This window comes from Muntiacus reevesi, chromosome 9 (genome assembly GCF_963930625.1).
Source record: "Muntiacus reevesi chromosome 9, mMunRee1.1, whole genome shotgun sequence".
Taxonomy (NCBI): Eukaryota; Metazoa; Chordata; class Mammalia; order Artiodactyla; family Cervidae; genus Muntiacus; species Muntiacus reevesi.
Window position 1 is genome coordinate 40423784 of NC_089257.1, and position 19124 is coordinate 40442907.

A 19124-nucleotide genomic window follows, 5' to 3' on the forward strand; every position below is an offset into this window, starting at 1 on the left:
CAGTTCACTGCAGTGTTGTAACATTTTAGAGTTCACCTAGTTGAGCTGATCCCTGAGATAATTGTAAAATTCTGATCAGTTTCATCTCTCATTCACTTTGCAAAATCACAGGGCCAGATCTAGGTATTAAAAACCTCCATTGGGTGCCCATTGTACTATAAAGCTACAGGAATCAAAACAGCATGATACTGGCACAAAAAATAGAAATGCAGATCAATGCGACAAGATAGAAAACCCAGAAATAAGCCCATGCACCTATAGTCAATTAATCTATGACAAAGGAGGCAAGACTACATAATATTGGAAAGATAGTCACTTCAACAAATGATGAAGGGAAAACTGGACAGCTACATGTTAAAAAAAATGAAATAGATCATTCCTTAACTCCATACACAAAAATAAGCTCAAAATGGATTAAAGACTTAAGTGTTAGACCAGACACTATAAAATTTTTAGAGCAAAACATAGGCCGAACACCCTCTGACATAAATCACACCAACATCTTTTTAAATCCATCTCCCAGAGTAATGGAAATAAAAGCAAAAATAAATGGGACCTACATAAAGGCTTTTGCACAGCAAAGGAAACAATAAACAAAACAAAAAGACAACCCGAAGATTGGGAAAAATATTTCCAAATGATGTGACTGATAAGGGATTAGTCTCCAAAATTTACAAACAGCTTATGACACTTAATAGCATCAGAACAAACAACTGACTCAAAAAATGGACAGAAGACTGAATAGACATTTCTCTAAAGAGGACATACAGATGGCCAAGAGGTGCATGAAAAGATGTTCAACATTGCTAGTTATTAGAGAAAAGTAAATCAGAACTACAGTGAGATATCCCCTCACACTGGTCAGAACGGCTATCATCAAAAACAAACAAACAAACAAACATAAAAACCAAAAAAACCCCACAAACAGATGCTGGAGAGAGAATAGAAAGAAGAGAACCCTCTTGCACTGTTCGTGGGAATATAAATTGGTACAGCCACTATGGAGAATAGTATGGAGGTTCCTTTAAAGATTAAAAATAGACCTACCACAGTGTTAGTTGCTCAGTCCCGACTCTTTGCGACCCCATGGACTGTAGCCTGCCAGGCTCCTCTGTCCATGGAATCCTTCAGGCAAGAATACTGAAGTGGGTTGCCCTTCCCTTCTCCAGGGGATCTTCCCAACCCAGGGATTGAACCCAGGTCTCCTGCATTGCAGGTGGATTCTTTACCCACTGAGCCACAAGGGAAGCCCAGAGCTACCATATGACTCTGCAATTCCACTCCTGGGCATATATCCAGAGAAAAACATGGCCCCAAAAGATACATGCACCCCAATATTCATTGCAGCACTATTTACAATAGCCAAGACATGGAAACAATCTAAAAGTCCATCGACAGAAGAATGGATAAAGAACATGTGGTGTGTGTGTGTGTCTCTCTCTATATATATGTAATATATATATATATATAATATGTATATATATAAATAAATATATATAATATAATATATACACACATATATAATGAAATATTATCCAGTCATTAAAAATAATGAAATAATTCCATTTGCAGCAATATAGATGGGCAGAAATTGTCATACTTAGTGAAGTAAGTTAGATAGAGAAGGAGAAATATCATATGACATCCCTTATATCTGGACTCTAAAAAGAAATGATACAAATAAACCTACTTACAAAGCAGACAGAGACTCACAGACTTAGAAAATGAATTCTTTGTTGCCGGAGGGGAAGGGATAGTTAAAGACTTTGGGAAGGTTGTGTACACACTGCTATATTTAAAATGTATAACCAACAAAAATCGATTGTATAGCACTTGGAACTCTGTTCAATGTTATGTGCCAGCCTGGATGGGAGAGGGAGAATAGATATATGTATATATATGGCTGAGTCCCTTTGCTGTTCACCTGAAACTATCACAACATTTTAATCGGCTATTCCCCAATAAAAAGTGTTTTGGGTGTTAAAAATTAAATAAAAAATGTAAGGAATTAAATAATAGTGTATAAGACAGAAAAAAACAACTCTCACTGGGTGGCCACACTGTTGCTGAGATTTAGTGGTTTATTTGATCTAATCATTTCTGCTTTTCTCATGATGAGATACATTTATAATCAGATTGAATCAATTAACAATTAGCTATTTCTCTTGCACCCTTTTGCAGTAAAAGGATTATCTTCCTGGTCAGTGTCTTATTCACAGTTTTTGTCTCTATTATTGGATTAATCAATTATACACATGGTTATAAGAGAAGTACTTAAATCTTTTATATACTGAGTAGGGAATGCTCAGAGCAGTACTTGAGATGTGCTAAAGGACACTGAGTTTGATCAACTCTCTCTAGTGTCATTATGAATTGAAAAAATGTCAATGGGCAAAAACAAAAGTGTTCTTGTAACTTGTGAAAAACTATCAGCAGAAATGTTTCCAGAGGTGGATTTGACTCTGGTGAATAATCTTATAAATTTAGGAGCAGAAATGAGGATATCTCCCTACAATTTAACACAGTTACACTTCTGAAGTATCAACAATAAGAGAAAATCTATAGAATAACCATAGTGATGTTTTGTGTCATTAAATTAGGTATAGGATTGAAAATTTCAAGTCTGTGAGTAGCCTACTGGCTTTGTCTAAAAACAAAACTAGCACCATATGCACAAGCAATGAAGGGGTTAACTGGAGATTGCAAAATGCTCTGTGATGGCTGTTGGGGATAGGCACAAGTTTGAGGTAGAAGTTGGGTGATTTAGTCACTGGATTGTTCTGGTGATTGGATTAGGTTCTCTGTTCAGCACCCACTATCCAAACCCAATCATTCAGGCTAAAAGGTGGCCTGAGGGGGCTCTTGAGTTTCTGTGGATATGTTCCCTATGGATATGTGCACATAGGTAAGTATAATTCAATAAACTTTACACCGGAAAAACAAAACAAAAACCCAGTCATTCAAGATTTAACCCAATCACCAATCAAGAGATCTCCACTCACCAAGGGCTGGTGCCTCCGTATAAAAATGTTCTGTTTTTTGACATTAATACTCTGGAAGAGCTAGGCCCAGGCCATCCTCTCCCAAGTTTCAGAGTTCCCTCAGCCTCTGAATTCCACTTATCTTCTTGGAGTCCCAAGTGACCCCCGCCATGTCCTTCTCCCCGCTCAAGGTGGCTGTGGTCTGCATGAGCAACATGAACAGGAGCATGGAGGCCCACAGCATTCTCAGGAAGAAAGGTTTCAGTGTCAGGTCTTTTGGAGCCGGATCCCGAGTCAGGCTCCCAGGAACCGCGCGCAACCTCCCTGTGGTTTACGATTTCTCCACCACGTATGAACAGATGCGCAAGGACCTTGCGCGCAAAGACCGAGAACGCTATACCAGCAACGGCATCTTGCACATCTTGGGAAGAAACGAGAGAATCAAGCCTCGCCCGGAAAGATTTCAAGAGTGCAGAGATCGCTTTGATGTCATCTTCACCTGCGAGGAGAGTGTCTATGACCGGGTGATAGAAGAGCTGTGGGCCCAAGAGCAGGAGACTTGCCAGCCCGTGCACGTGATCAATGTGGACATGGACGACAACGCGGAGGATGCCACCCTTGGGTCTCTGATCATCTGCGAGCTCTGCGAATGCCTCCAGCAGGCAGAGGACATGGAAGGCAGTCTGGCTGAGCTGTTCCTGGCAGCGGAGAGGAAAACAGGAAGGAGCTTTCTGCTTCTACTGAAGAAGAGAGCAAACTATGGCTGACTCTCGGCTTTCTCTCTTTACCTTGGTCACATTATTTGGGACCAATTTGTGTGCTAGTCTTCAAGGTTGGCTTAAAGTGTTTCCTAAATCCTTTTGAAACATAGTCCTCCCCTCTGATTATGATTAGAGTTTTGTAACTGAAAGTGGGTTCTGGCTGCTCATTGTTCAAAAGCCAATAAAGAGGCAAGTTTAGGGGAAAGGAAAGTTTATTTTGCATCCTGGCAACCAGGTGGAGGGGGCAGGGGAGTGGTGATTCAGGGAGGGGGACAGATTTCTCTCCAAAGACTGACTCTACCCCTCTGACAATCAGTGGGCAAGAATTTTTATAGACAGAGGGAGGGGGTTACATGCAGAAGCAGCTATGACAGTCATCTTGACATTGGTCATGAGATGATTTGATTAGTGTCATCTTGATTATTTAAGTCCAGTTAATCTTCAGTTCTATGGTTGGTTTGTTCCTCTTACCTTATGAGCATTTTCAAAATTGTGGAAGCTTATATCATGGATGGGGCCAGTCTGGTGGCTCAGTGGTAAAGAATCTGCCTGCAATGCAAGAGACACAGGTTCATTCCCTGGGTCAGGAAGATTCCCTGGAGAAGGAAATGGCAACCCACTCCAGTACTCTTGCCTGAAAAATCCCATGGACAGAGAAGCGTGGCAGCTACTGTCCACAAAGTCACAAAAGAGTCGTAGCAACTTAGCGACTAAGCAACAAAAACAGCGAATGTCATGGCAAACAGAAGCAGCAAATGTCATGGCAAATGCCTAGTCATTCTGTAGTTAATCCACAGGGCAGGTGTTTCAGTATCTACAAGATAGCTCACAGGATATGTCTCCAAATATTATCTACAGCACTTAAGGGAGAACTATGATGGTGTGATCACTCACCTAGAGCCAGACATCCTGGAATGTGAAGTCAAGTGGGCCTTTGAAAGCATCACTAAGAAAAAGCTAGTGAAGGGGATGGAATTCCAGTTGAGTTATTTCAAATCCTGAAAGATGATGCTGTGAAAGTGCTGCACTCAATATGCCAGCAAATTTGGAAAAACTCAGCAGTGGCCACAGGACTAGAAAAGGTGAGTTTTCATTCCAGTCCCAAAGAAAGGCAATCACAAAGAATGCTCAAACTACTGCACAATTGCATTCATCTCACACACTAGTAAAGTAATGCTCAAAATTCTCCAAGCCAGGCTTCAGCAATATGTGAACTGTGAACTTCCAGATGTTCAAGATGGTTTTAGAAAAGGCAGAGGAACCAGAGATCAAATTGCCAGCATCAGGTGGATTATCGAAAAAGCAAGAGAGTTCCAGAAAAACATCTGTTTCTGCTTTATTGACTATGCCAAGCCTTTGAATGTGTGGATCACAATACACTGTGGGAAATTCTTCAAGAGATGGGCATACCAGGCCACCTGACCTGCCTCTTGTGAAACCTATATGCAGGTCAGGAAGTAACAGTTAGAACTGGACATGGAACAACAGACTGGTTCCAAATAGGAAAAGGAGTACTTCAAGGCTGTATATTGTCACCCTGCTTATTTAACTTCTATGCAGAGTACACCATGAGAAATGCTGGGCTGGAAGAAGCGCAAGCGGGAATCAAGATTGCCAGGAGAAATATCAATAACCTCAGATATGCAGATGACACCACCCTTATGGCAGAGAGTGAAGAGTAACTAAAAAGCCTCTTGATGAAGTGAAAGAGGAGAGTAAAAAAGTTGACTTAAAACTCAACATTCAGAAAACTAAAATCATGGCATCCAGTCCCATCACTTCATGGGAAATAGATGGGAAGGCAGTGGAAACAGCATCAGACTTTATTTTGGGGGGCTCCAAAATCACCACAGATGGTGATTTCAGCCATGAAATTAAAAGACGCTTACTCCTTGGAAGGAAAGTTATGAGCAACCTAGAGAGCATATTTAAAAGCAGAGACATTACTTTGACAGCAAAGGTCCATCTAGTGAAGGCTATGGTTTTTCCAGTGGTCATGTATAGATGTGAGAGTTGGACTGTGAAGAAAGCTGAGCACCAAAAAATTGATGCTTTTGAACTGTGGTTTGGAGAAGACTCTTGAGAGTCCCTTGGACTGCAAGGAGATCCAACCAGTCCATCCTGAAGGAGATCAGTCCTGGGTGTTCACTGGATGCTGAAGCTGAAACTCCAGTACTTTGGCCACCTCATGCGAAGAGTTGACTCATTGGAGAAGACCCTAATGCTGGAAGGGATTGGGGGCAGGAGGGGAAGGGGATGACAGAGGATGAGATGGCTGGATGGCATCACCGATTCGATGGACATGAGATTGAGTAAACTCCAGGAGTTGGTGATGGACAGGGAGGCCTGGCGTGCTGCAATTCATGGGGTCGCAAAGAGTCAGACATGACTGAGCAACCTGACTGAACTGAATTGAAAGATACTTAACTATGCTTAGTGACTAAACTATTATTTAGTTTTGTTAGACTGTTTTCCTTTGTTTCTGCCTTTTCTCACTTCTGTGATTAAGCTTATTCTTTTTCTTTATTTTTGGCTGTGCTGGGTCTTCCATGCTCTGTGTGGATTTTCTTCATTGCAGTGTGCAGGTTTCTCTTGGTTTGAAGCACCAGTCCTAGGTGGGCAGTTGTCAGTAAGGCCAGCTTAGTAGTTGTGGCCAATGGGTTATATTGTCCTGTGGCATGTTGAATCTTCCTGGACCAGGGATCAAACCTGTGCCCCTGCACAGGCAGAGAGACTCTTAACCACTGAACTACTAGGGAAGTTCCTAAGGTTATTTTTTGACTAAAGTTTTTTCACAGACAAAGGCTGACTGAGGACATGGCGGGGAAGGCCCATAAGGCCCTGATCCATTTCTGTCTGCTCTATTCAGTTCATGCCCAAGATCTAGTTCTCCATGACTTATAGGATCCCTTCAAGTCTGGGTCACTGACTGTAATAAAATTTCACACTATATTTAAGTTGTGACTACTTATCCATTTATGCCTGGTGTTTGTAGGACTTTTCTCTTACAAATGTTCTGCTTCCCTTGTATTCTTGAAGCCATTCTTTGTATAAATTCCCAGGGATTTCCAAGTTCCAGTGAAGGCTCAGAAACTTCTGCTTTGAGTCAGTTGCTCTCAAGTCATGGTGTCCATCGCAGTCATCTGAAGGGCTTTGTACATGACAGACCTCTGGGCTCCACTTCCAGAGCTTCTGATTTGGGGATCTGGGGTCCAAAGTTGCCTTTATCACACATTACAGGTTGATATTAATGCCCTGGCTCTGGGATTCACACTTTGAGAAGACTGAGTATGTTTTCTAAGGTAGGACTGTGAATATGACAATCATTCTAACTGTTGGAGGCACAGGGACATTAAATCTGTGATGTACTAAATGAATGTTTCTCTTGTACCATTTTGAAGGGATAAGACTGTCTCTCCTTATTGTTTGGTGTCTTGTTCATAATTTTTAGACCAATATCCTTTGCTCTTTCAATTCTGCAAACTAACAAAGGAATGGAACTAAAAATTACTGTATTTCAATATAGAATGGTCAGACAGCTCTCTACTTGAAGACATGAGAAAGTTAGTGGTGGCTGCTTCAGTCCCTGGAGAATCATCATGAATTCAAGAAAATAAAATAGAGGATAGGCAGTGTTCTTGGAACTCCTGAAATACTGCAGGGATGTTTTCCAGGAGTTCCCTTTTTACACAGGTGAATAATTTTATTACTTTATGGGCAAAACTATGTGTATCTTCCTGTGATTTAACACAATTACAATTCTAGAGCATCAATTGTAGGAGAGAAATATGGAAAAATTCTTGTAATTGAATGAAGTGTAAGCTTGGAAATTTCAAACATGTTTATCATATGCATGTTCTCAGGTCACTGGAAGGGCTGCTGACAAGCTTGGGAGTAATCTGGGCATTTTGCCTAATATCATAAGTTCAGTTCAGTTGCTCAGTCATATCCAACTCTTTGCAATCCCATGGACTGTAGCACAAGCCTCCTGTAGCCAGGCCTCCCTGTCCATCACTAACTCCTGGAGTTTACTCAAACTCATGTCCATTGAGTTGGTGATGCCATCCAACCATCTCATCCTCTGTCACCCCCTTCTCCACCCACCTTAATATTTCCCAGCACCAGGGTCTTTTCCAATGAGTCAGTTCTTTGCATCAGGTGGCCAAAGTATTGGAGTTTCATTTTTAGCCTTAGCCCTTCCAATGAATATTCAGGAGTGATTTCCTTTTGGATGGAAATGCTGAAAGTGAGTGCAGCACTTTCACAGCATCATCTTTTAGGATTTGAAATAACTCAACTGGAATTCCATCTCCTCCACTAGCTTTGTTCATAGTGATGCTTCCTAAGGCCTGCATTCCAGAATGCCTGCAAATGACATTTCAGAATGCTGTCCAAGGGATTCTCAAGAGTCTTCTCCAATACCACAGTTAAAAAGCATCAACTCTTTGGTGCTCAGCTTTTTTTATAGTCCAACTCTCACATACATACTTGACTACTGGATAAACCATAGCTTTGACTACATAGACCTTTGTTGGCAAAGTAATGTCTCTGCTTTTTAATATGCTGTCTAGGTTGGTCATAACTTTTCTTCCAAGGAGTAAGCATTTTTTAGTTTCATGGTGGCAGTCACCATTTGCAGTGATTTTGGAGCTGAAAAAAATAAAATCTTCACTGTTTCCATTGTTTCCCCATCTGTTTGCCATGAAGTGATGGGACCAGATGCTCTGATTTTTTGAATGTTGAGTTTTAAGCCAACTTTTTCACTTTCCTCTTTCACTTTCATCAAGAGGCTCTTTAGTTCTTCACTTTCTACCATAAGCATGGTGTCATTTGCATATCTGAGGTTATTAATATTTCTCCCAGCGATCTTGATTCCAGCTTGTGCATCTTCCAGCCCAGCATTTCTCATGATGTACTCTGCATAAAAGTTAAATTAGCAGGGTGACAATATACAGCCTTGATATACTCCTTTCTTGATTTGGAACCAGTCTGTTGTTCCATGTCCAGTTCTAACTCTTGCTTCTTGACCTGCATACAGATTTCTCAGGGGGCAGATGGGGTGGTTTGGTATTCCCATCTCTTGAAGAATTTCCCACAGTTTGTTATGATCCACACAGTCAAAGGCTTTGGCATAGTCAACAAAGTAGAAGTAGATATTTTTCTGGAACTCTCTCACTTTTTTGATGATCCAGCAGATGTTGGCAATCTGATTTTCTCTGACTTTTCTAAATCCACCTTGAACATCTGGAAGTTCACGGTTCATATATTGTTGAAGCCTGGCTTGGAGAATTTTGAGCATTACTTTGCTAGCATGTTATATGAGTGCAATTGTGTGGTAATTTGAGCATTCTTTGGGATTGTTCTTCTTTGGGACCGGAATGAAAACTGACCTTTTCCAGTCCTGTGGCCGCTGCTGAGTTTTCCAGATTTGCTGGCATAGTGAGTGCAGCACTTTCACAGCATCATCTTTTAGGATTTGAAATAACTCAACTGGAATTCCATCACCTACACTAGCTTTGTTCATAGTGATGCTTCCTAAGGCCTGCATTCCAGAATGCCTGGCTCTAGTTGAGTGATCACACCATTGTGATTATCTGGGTCATGAAGATCTTTTTTTGTATAATCCTTCTGTGTATTCTTGCCATGTTCTTAATATCTTCTGCTTATGTTAGGCCCATACCACTTCTGTCCTTTATTGTTCCCATCTTTGCATGAAATGTCCTTTGGTATCTCTAATTTTCTTGAAAAGATCTGTAGTCTTTCCCATTCTATTGTTTTCCTCTATTTCTTTGCACTGATCACTGAGGAAGGCTTTCTTATCTCTCCTTGCTATTCTTTGGAACTCTGCATTCAAATGGGTATATCTTTCCTTTTCTCCTTTGCCTTTCACTTCTCTTCTTTTCACAGCTATTTGTAAGGCCTCCTCAGACAACCATTTTGCCTCTTTGCATTTCTATCAAAAGTGGAGATTTCAAAACACAGTCACAGGGTAACCACACCCTTGCCCAATATTAGATGTTAAAGATAATTTAACACCAGATTGTTCAGATGACTGAATCTAGCTCTCCAGTCCAAATCCACTATCCAAACCCATTCAAGAGTTAACCCACTTATCAGTCAAGAGTTCTCTACCCACCTCATTGTGGTGACTGCATATAAACTTGGTCTCTGTTCTTTGACACTATACTAGTTGCAAGAACTGGACCCAGGTGCTCATCTCCCTGGTTTCAGAGTTCCCTTGGACCCTGAAGCCCACCCATGCAGCTGGAGTCTCAAGTGGCCACCATCATGCCCTCCTCCCCCATTCAGCATGGCCATGGTCTGTATGAGCAACATGAACAGGAGCATGGAAGCCCAAAGCATCCTCGAGAAGAAAGGATTCAATGTCAGGTCTTTTGGAGTGGGATCCTGTGTGACACTCCCAGGACTGGCACCCTCCCCGTGGTCTATGATTTCTCCACCACATATGAGTAGATATGCAAGGACCTTTTCCTCAAAGACCAGGTATGCTATAGCAGCAGTGGGGTGTTTCACATGTTGGGGAGAAATGAGATAATTAAGCCTTGTCCAAAATGATTTCAAGAGTGCACAGCTCCCTTTGATGTCATCTTCACCTGTGCTGACAGAGAGTATAAAATGGTGGTGAAAAATCTGTGTGATAGAGAACAGAAGACCGGGCAGCCTGTGCATGTGATCAACTTGGATATAAAGGACACGCTGAAGGCAGTCAGCCTTGGTGCTTCAATCATCTGCGAGCTCTGCCAGGGCCTCCAGCAGGCTGATGACACGCAAAGCAGTCTGATGACACGCAAAGCAGTCTGGCCGAGCTGCTCCAGGCAGCAAAGTAGAAAACAAGAAGTAGTTTTTGCACACAGTCTGCTTCTACTGAAGATCTTAGGTGGTTTTCAGCTCCCTTGTCAGTAAGAATTTTAATGTAGACTTTTGGGCTAGTATATATCTTCTCTGAGAAGGGTCTTCAAAGTTCTTTTATATTAAAAGCTGTCTGTATGATTTTTTTTTCAGGTGCATCCCACTCAGTCAAAAAGTGGAGGATAAAAATGTTTCATGGCAAACAGAACACAAACTGTAAGTAGGCATCAAAGTCCTTTCAATTTGAGTTTGAATAGTGTGGAGACTTGCCTTCAAAGGAATAATTCAGTGTTCACACATCTCTGCAAAGAAGTCAACAAGGACTCCATTTTAATGATCAACAAACCAAGACTCATAATGGGTTGCTGGACAAGTGAAGTGTTGAAGGATATTTCAGAAAATGAAAAACAGTGTCTATGTTATCCATTTATAGTGATAACAATCCTTTTGCTTTTCTGGCATATGTATAAATGTGAATTGTTTTTTTTAGTGAGCTAGGTTTGTATTGAATGTTTGAACTTAAAAATATTTTTATTTTTAGATCAGAAGTCCTTTTCTAGTGCCAACTTTAATAGAAACTCAGTGCATAATGAATTGTATTTATTACTAAAATTCTGGCATGATTTGTTCAATAAAATAGCTCATTAAATGTAATAAAAAGAAATAAACCTTCAAAGTGAAAGTGAAAGTTGCTAGGTCGTTTCTGGCTCTTTGGGACTCCATGGAAGTTAGCTTGCCAGGCTCCTCTGTCCATGGAATTCTCCAGGCTAGAATACTGGAGTGGGCTGCCATTTCCTCCTCCAGGGAATCTTACAGACCCAGGTATCAAACATGGATTTCCTGCATTGCAGGCAGATTCTTTACTGTCTGTTCCACCAGGGAAACCTGTTACAAAGTCAGTGCCTTGGTTCTTTTATTGTTGAAGATAAATGACTTCCATGGAGAAAAGCATTTTTTCCTAATGAGAACTTTCTTCATGCTAAAAACATTCATTTGTTGAGTACTGTACTTCTGTGAAAGTGGCTCCTTACTCCTGGGTAGTGAAATATTCTTGGTTCTGATGAACAATGGCACCAAGTCCTGGGTGACTTTGCTGTTGTTGTTGTCACTAAGTCATGTCCAACTCTTTGTGACCCCAGGAACTGCAACACACTAGGCCTCTCTGTCCTTCACCATCTCCCAGAGTTTGCCCAAGTTCATGTTCATTGAATTGGTGATGCCATCCAACCGTCTCATCTTCTGTCACTCTCTTTCCCTTCTACTGAGGGAAAAATGTCAAAATACCTAACGTGGATTTGGGGTTTCAAATGAAATAAGAGAAAGAATAGGACTGAAAATATTTTTTGGAGAAAGAATTGTGGAACATTTCCAAACTCATTAAAAAATATTTACAGATCAGAAGATTCAGCCAACCTCAAGGAACATAAAAATAAGCTGTGCCTAGGCCCATGAATATGGATCTGAAAAGCAAGATCAAGGTGAAAATCTTGAGTGTAGCCAAAGGAGGCAGGCAAATATGAGTGTGTCAAAATTATTTTGATTTACATGTGATCTGTTAAGCACTAAGTACATATAATTATATACCCTTAGGCAACAACACCATTATTCATGTCTCTGAAATTTGGAACTCATGGAAAAGCTGAGGATGGGTATAACTTTCGTGTGAACTATTTCATGGGCTTCCCTGGTGCCTCAGTTGGTAAATACCAAGTCTGCCTGCAATGCAGGAGTCCTGGGTTCAATTCCTGGGTTGGGAAGATCCCCTGGAGAGGGGAAGGGCTAGCTTTTCCAGCATTCTTGCCTGGAGAATTCCACAGACAGAGGAGCCTGGTGAGCTATAGTTGATGGGGTCGGAAAGAGCCGAATATGACTGAGCAACTAACACTTACAATTTCAAGATATTTCATGAAGAAGAAATGTCAAAAACTGTTGGTACATATTAATTGTAACCTTCATATTTTTGCTGAAAATAGATTAACACAATCTCTTCACTGTTCACCTGAAACTATCACAAAACTGTTAATCCACTATACCCCAATACAAAATAAAAAGTTTATATTGTTTTTAAAAAATGCACCAAATGAAGATAAGCTTAAGGGTAATTTTCATTAGTAGGCAAACTCAGGGTTATCATTTGTATTTATGAACACAGTGGAGCCAAGTAGCAATTATTATTTTACTTGAAATTTTCTAAGGAGAAGAGAACGCAGGCAGAATGCATATGTAAATGATGTCCAGTGAAGTGAAAGATAAAGGACAAAATGACATCCTACTTTTACAGTAATTAGAATGGAGAAAGGCAGTGAGGAGTTACATAGGGGACAGAGTAGATGAGGCTTGCTAAACTCAAGAGACTCTGAGCTACAGGGTTTAGCACTAGACTCACATTGACAGCTTCATTTTAGTTGATCAAAACAGCATTTATCACATTAAATTTATATGGCCTTGATTTTTTTCTTAAAGACTAGCTTAGGTGATAAACCATTTTTTAAGAAATTCAGCATCTGAAAGAAGTAAGAGAGAGAAAAGGAGTGGGAGGAAGTGAAGAAGATGTGAAGATGTTTTAGAGACAAAACACATTTGGGAAGAGAGTGAGGCTGGTGGAGACAGTTCTGTCCCTTGAGTCCTGGGATAAGTGCTGCTCTCAGGGGCTCACATCAAGGAGAATAAACAGCCCAAATCCTGCCATGTAGCTAGCTGATACTTATATTTCCAGTAGAATGTCTGTTCCTGAGGACTCATTCTAAGGCCAGGGTGTGATTAGACATCTATAGGTAGAGATGGTTCAAGGATCAAGGTAAGGACGGGGCAGGTGCTATGTCCTAAACAGGATAGAGGGGCAGGGGCAGGACAACACCCTTGTAGGATGTTAATATGTGTGGAATGATACTAAACAGAGGTACTTCTAGCAGAAGTGAAGGGTAAGGTCTGGAAAGGGAGGTTGAGAGTATATGAACCAGCTGAAGTTACTGAAAGTTAGCAAATTAGCAGATCAGTTCAGTTCAGTTGTTCAGTCATGTCTGACTCTTTGTGATCCCATGGACTGCAGCATGCCAGGTTTCCCTGTCCATCTCTAACTACTGGAGCTTGCTCAGACTCATGTCCATCGAGTTGGTAATGGTGTCCAACCATCTCCTCCTCTGTTGCCTCCTTCTCTTCTTGCCCTCATTCTTTCCCAGCATCAGGGTTTTTTCCAAATGAGTCGGTTCTTCACATCAGGTGGCCAAAGTACTGGAGCTTCAGCTTCAGCTTCAGCATAAGTCCTTCCAATGAATATTCAGTGTTGATTTCCTTTAGGATTGACTGGTTTGATCTCCTTGCAGTCCAAGGGACTCTCAAGAGTCTTCTCCAACACCACAGTTCAAAAGCATCAATTCCTTGGCGCTCAGCTTTCTTTATAGTCCAACTCTCACATCCAAGCATGACTACTGGAAAAACCATAGCTTTGATGAGATGGACCTTTGTCAGCAAAGTAATGCATCTGCTTTTTAAAATGCTGTCTAGGTTGGTCATAGCTTTTCCTCTATGGAGCAAGTGTCTTTTAATTTCATGGCTGCAGTCAACTTCCGCAGAGATTTTGGAGCCCAAGTAAATAAATAAATAAAGTGTGTTACTGTTTCCATTGTTTCCCTGTCTATTTGCCATGAAGTGATGGGACCAGATGCCACAATCTTAGCTTTATGAATGTTGAGTTTTAAGCCAGCTTTTTGACTCTGCTCTTCACTTTCATCAACTTCAGTTCTTCGCTTTCTGCCATGTGTGGTGCCATCTGCCTATCTGAGGTTATTGATATTTCTCCCGACAATCTTGATTCCAGCTTGTGCTTCTTCTAGTCCAGCATTTCTCATGATGTACTCTGGCATATAAGTTAAATAAGCAGGGTGACAATATACAGCCTTGATGTACTCCTTTTCCTATTTGGAACCAGACTATTGTTCCATGTCTGATTCTAACTGTTGCTTCTTGACCTGCATACAGTTTTCTCAGGAGGCAGGTGAGGTGGTCTGGTATTCTCATCTCTAAGAATTTTCCACAGTTTGTTGTGATCCACACAGTCAAAGGTTTTGGTGTAGTCAATAAAGCAGAAATAGATGTTTTTCTACTGGAAAAAGTTTCTAAGGAGTTCTCCTGCTTTTTTGATGATTCAATGGATGTTGGCAATTTGATCTCTGGTTCCTCTGCCTTAGAAAATGAGATATCATTCATTAAATAACAGGTGCCATAGAATTAGGTTTGACATGAGAAATAGAAAACAAATGGTCTTACTATAGATCGCTCTTGGCAAAGTATGAGAAAGATGTTGAAAATGACAAGGATCTGTGTGGGATTTCTCCAGGCAGGGTGTGGGAAGGGGCTTTGGGGAGCTACCAGGGAGACTTGCCTGTGTGTGAGAAATAGGAGGAGGCATTTGAGTAGGGTGTTAAGAATTAACTTGTTTCAGACTGAAGTCACTCCATTGGGACACCAGTCCCACAGGGAAATTCACTAACCCTAGCTTTCTGGCCTCTTTCTATGACTCTGATTTTAAATATTTCCCTCTTAGTCCCTGTCTACACTTTATGGCTCTGGTGAACTTTTGCAATGCTCTAGGGCTTCCCTGATAACTCAGTTGGTAGAGAATCTGCCTGCAATGCAAGAGAGCCAAGTTCAGTTCCTGGGTTAGGAAGATCTGGTGGAGAAGGGAAAGGCTACCCACTCCAGTATTCTGGCCCAGTGAATTCCATGGGCTATATAGTCCATGGGGTCACAAAGAGTTGGACACAAATGAGCGACTTTCACTTTCCGCTGAAGCCCTACCTTGTTGATTTGTCTTTCCTGGCTTCTTCCTTCTTGCTTTTATCTATTTTCCTTTTATTTATTTATTTTTAAATCAGGCTGTGGGATTCACAAGTACAATCATTTCTATTTGGTGCTCTCCCCTGCCTTCTGGTTTTCCACTTCCTGCAATGGACAGGCTGCCCTCACTGGAGAGAATTCTCAGAGGGGAGCATGTGCTCAATGGGAAACAGTTTCAGTGTACATGCTAAGTTGCTTCAGTCATGTCTGACTCTTTGCGACCCTATGGACTCTAGCCTGCCAGGATTCTCTGTCCCTGGGGATTCTCCAGGTAAGAATACTGAAGTAGCCATACCCTCCTCCAGGATATCTTCCTGATCAGGGATCGAACCCCACATATCTTACCTCTCCCGCATTTGCGAGCAGATTCTTCACCACTAGAGCCACCTGGGAAGCCCAACAGTTTCAGACCCAAGGCCAACTGATGACTGATGACTCTGACAGAACATTTTCTCCCAGCACCCAGCCATGATTATAGGAGTTGATTTTCCTCCCCAAATAGGAAAATTAGAAGCATCGAGGGTAACTGGAGTAGACAATATAATGTTTATAGTGAGTATATAAGATCAATCTTATGAGACAAGTATTTTAAGATACTCATTCAATAGAAGGAATTCACATTTGTCTCCGATTCTTAAAACCTGTCTATTCATAATTTGCCCCTCTTTAAACCATAAGTATATATTGTAAGATTCTAAAAATTCCCATTTCCCCCCTTTATCCCTGGTTAGTGATATGGTGCCTGAAAATAGTTTTTGCTCAATATATGTTACCTGAATAGCTGAGTTAATTAGTGAATCAAAGTGTACTAAGAAACAAATGTTCAATTTCTGCATGTAAAAAGACTTTAAATATCATGCGGCCCTCCCTCCTCCTTCTGAGAAGTGATACCTTTCTTTTTTCAATTTCAGTCATTTCTACACTTAGTTTTCTAAGAGGCAAGCTGGAGGAGTGCCTCACGTCGGGCACACAGGCCTTGTCAATGGCACCTCTTAAGGTCTCTTGACCCTCTTCACAAGTGAGGTTCCTGTATGTGGTAAATGCACAATTTTAAAATCTCATATCTATTAATTATTTCCTTGGGATATTTGGCAAATAATTCACATTTCTTGAGTTTCATATTTCTTAAGAGTGAAACGAGATAATACCCAGTTCCTTGAATGGATAGTCAACATGTGAATGCAAAAATACATAAAGTAACACACACCAAGTGATGACTGCAGATGCTGGCATAAAGCAGATGCATAATGGATATTAGTTTAATTCCTCCTTGAGCATTAGGTTCAGATCCGTTTTAGTCCAGGAACACCATTGGCCATTTAGAATCCTGTCTCATCAACTACTGTTCCAGTAAACCTCCATAGATAATTTTATTTTATTTTCACATTGAAAACAATTTTATTTTAAAAACTAGATCAACTGTTCTAAACTGATAACTTCATGACATCTAAGGGCTGCTCCCCATGTAAATGGTTGAGTTTAAGTGTAAAGTTGTGATCAATGTCCTTCACAATCAGGAAAAATCTGCCTGTACAAATCCTCCCATACTTTCTCCAGTATTCTCTATGCCTAAGCCTCTCTAGCCTGAAATTCTCTAGCCTATGCCTAAGCCTCTGCCTGAAAATGTTTCAAGAATACATCTTTTTCTTTTCTTTCTTTGCTATATGATAAACTCCTCAATGTCAAGTTCAATTACAATCTTGCTACTGCCTTCCCAGAGATGTACCATGGTCCCTGCTATATATTGATACCCATCTGTTGGTCGGAAAAGATATACAGCAATATCTTTTTATTTGACTAGTTGGAAACCTGTATATCCTTTAATTAGAGTAGCATTCTAGGCTACAGAACATATCCTCTTCACCTTTGTGTATGTCTTATTATTTGCATGTTCAAAGAAGGCAGAAGTATGGAATATGACAAAATCTCCTGCTGCTTTCACCAAGACTAGGAAAATCTGTGTTTTTATCTCTGTATGTGAATAAGAAGTGATGTATTTAGTGTATTTCTAGACATGATGACTTTAAACCACACTGGTGTTAGCCACACAGTCTTCCGCTTGCTGGGCATCCCTGGCCTTGAGGACCAACACATATGGATCTCCATCCCCTTCTTCATTTCCTATGCTATTGCCCTCTTTGGAAACAGCCTAGTCATCTGCATTATCCTCACAAAGTGCAACCTTCATGAACCCATGTACCTCTTCCTCTGCATGCTGGCTGGAGCAGACATTGTCCTCTCTACGTGCACAGTCCCTCAGGCCTTGGCTATCTTCTGGTTCCATGCTGGGGAGATCTCCCTGGATCGCTGCATCACTCAGTTCTTCATCTCACACAGCACTTTCATGTCTGAGTCAGGGATCTTGCTGGTGATGGCATTTGACCGCTACATTGCCATATGCTTTCCACTGAGATATACCACTATTCTTACACACACACTGATTGGGAAAATAGGAATTACCATCTTTCTGAGAAGTTATTGTACAATTTTCCCCATAGTATTCCTTTTGAAAAGATTGAATTTCTGCAAAAATAATATCATACCCCACACCTTTTGTGAACACATTGGTTTGGCCAAATATGCTTGTAATGACATTCAGGTGAACATCTGGTATGGACTCTTTGTCCTAATGTCAACAGTGGTTTTAGACGCCCTGCTAATTTTTGTTTCCTATGTGCTGATTCTCCATGCTGTCTTCCACATGTCTTCCCAAGACTCTCACCACAAGGCTCTCAACACATGTGGCTCTCATGTCTGCATCATCGTTCTCTTTTATGGACCTGCCTTCTTCACGATCCTGACTCAGAGGTTTGGTCGTCACATTCCACCTCATGTTCACATCTTGTTGGCTAATGTCTGCGTTCTGGCTCCACCTATGCTGAACCCTATCATTTACGGGATCAAGACCAAGCAAATCCGGGAGCAAGTGGCTCACATATTTTTTTCAAAGCAGAAATAACTCCAAAGGAGGAACAAACTTTTCATCATCTCTTGCTGTTCATGATATGGACTACAGATGTGGTGAGTGGAAACACTGTTGATAAACTGAAACATAAATGTCTTGGCGGATTCTGTTTCCAGGAAAGGTCACAAGGTAGGTTTCAGAGTTTACATCTTTTGCTGTCAAAGCAACAGAGAGTAGTACCATGTTTGACTGAGCATGGTGTGTCCTCCAGAGAGCCTGTGAACTTCTAAATCATGTATCCTTCATGTCGTTAGCTTGATTTGGTAAAAGATGAAATGAGTACTGATTTCTGGTTTTGAATTTCTTTAACCATTCCTGGCTGAGTTTCCCACTCTTTGAGACATCTTGTGACATCCTTGGACAGTCACATAAAAAGGGTACAATTCATCAGTTGCGCAGGATGAATAACTTCTGGACCCTAATGGATAGCATTGTTTCTATATTTAATAATCTTATATTGTCTATTTGAAATTGCTTGAGAGTTGATATTATGTTTTCTTACCACACACACTCATGCACATATACATACACAAATTGCACCTATGAAAAGGGTGATGAATATGTTCATTAACTTGATTGCATTATCTTGCTATATATGTATATGTATTTATATATCAAATCGTCTGATTGTATACTTTATAAATATATAATTTGCATTTGTCAAATATTTGACAAAATTTTTTTGGAAAGAAAAACATTTTATTCTAATGA

General features: G+C 40.7%; 2 protein-coding genes and 1 pseudogene across 2 annotated transcripts; all 3 read left to right on the plus strand.

Annotated features, from left to right (window-relative positions):
* The first annotated feature begins 3151 nt into the window (after positions 1-3151).
* On the plus strand, positions 3152-3748 carry LOC136175770 (RNA polymerase II subunit A C-terminal domain phosphatase SSU72 like protein 3-like). The gene has a single exon (XM_065945994.1). It carries the CDS (start codon positions 3152-3154, stop codon positions 3746-3748), a length of 597 nt encoding a protein of 198 aa, XP_065802066.1.
* Positions 3749-10052: 6304 nt separating this feature from the next.
* LOC136175771 (RNA polymerase II subunit A C-terminal domain phosphatase SSU72 like protein 6-like) lies at positions 10053-10666 on the plus strand (annotated as a pseudogene).
* A 6796-nt stretch (positions 10667-17462) lies between these two features.
* Positions 17463-18407, plus strand: LOC136174948 (olfactory receptor 52B4-like). The gene has a single exon (XM_065945215.1). The coding sequence runs from the start codon at positions 17463-17465 to the stop codon at positions 18405-18407; it is 945 nt and encodes a 314-aa protein (XP_065801287.1).
* Positions 18408-19124: the final 717 nt, after the last annotated feature.

Bases quoted from the DNA above. Each gene is read 5' to 3' on its own strand.
- LOC136174948 (XM_065945215.1), top strand. From the start codon at position 17,463: ATGATGACTTTAAACCACACTGGTGTTAGCCACACAGTCTTCCGCTTG.
- LOC136175770 (XM_065945994.1), top strand. From the start codon at position 3,152: ATGTCCTTCTCCCCGCTCAAGGTGGCTGTGGTCTGCATGAGCAACATG.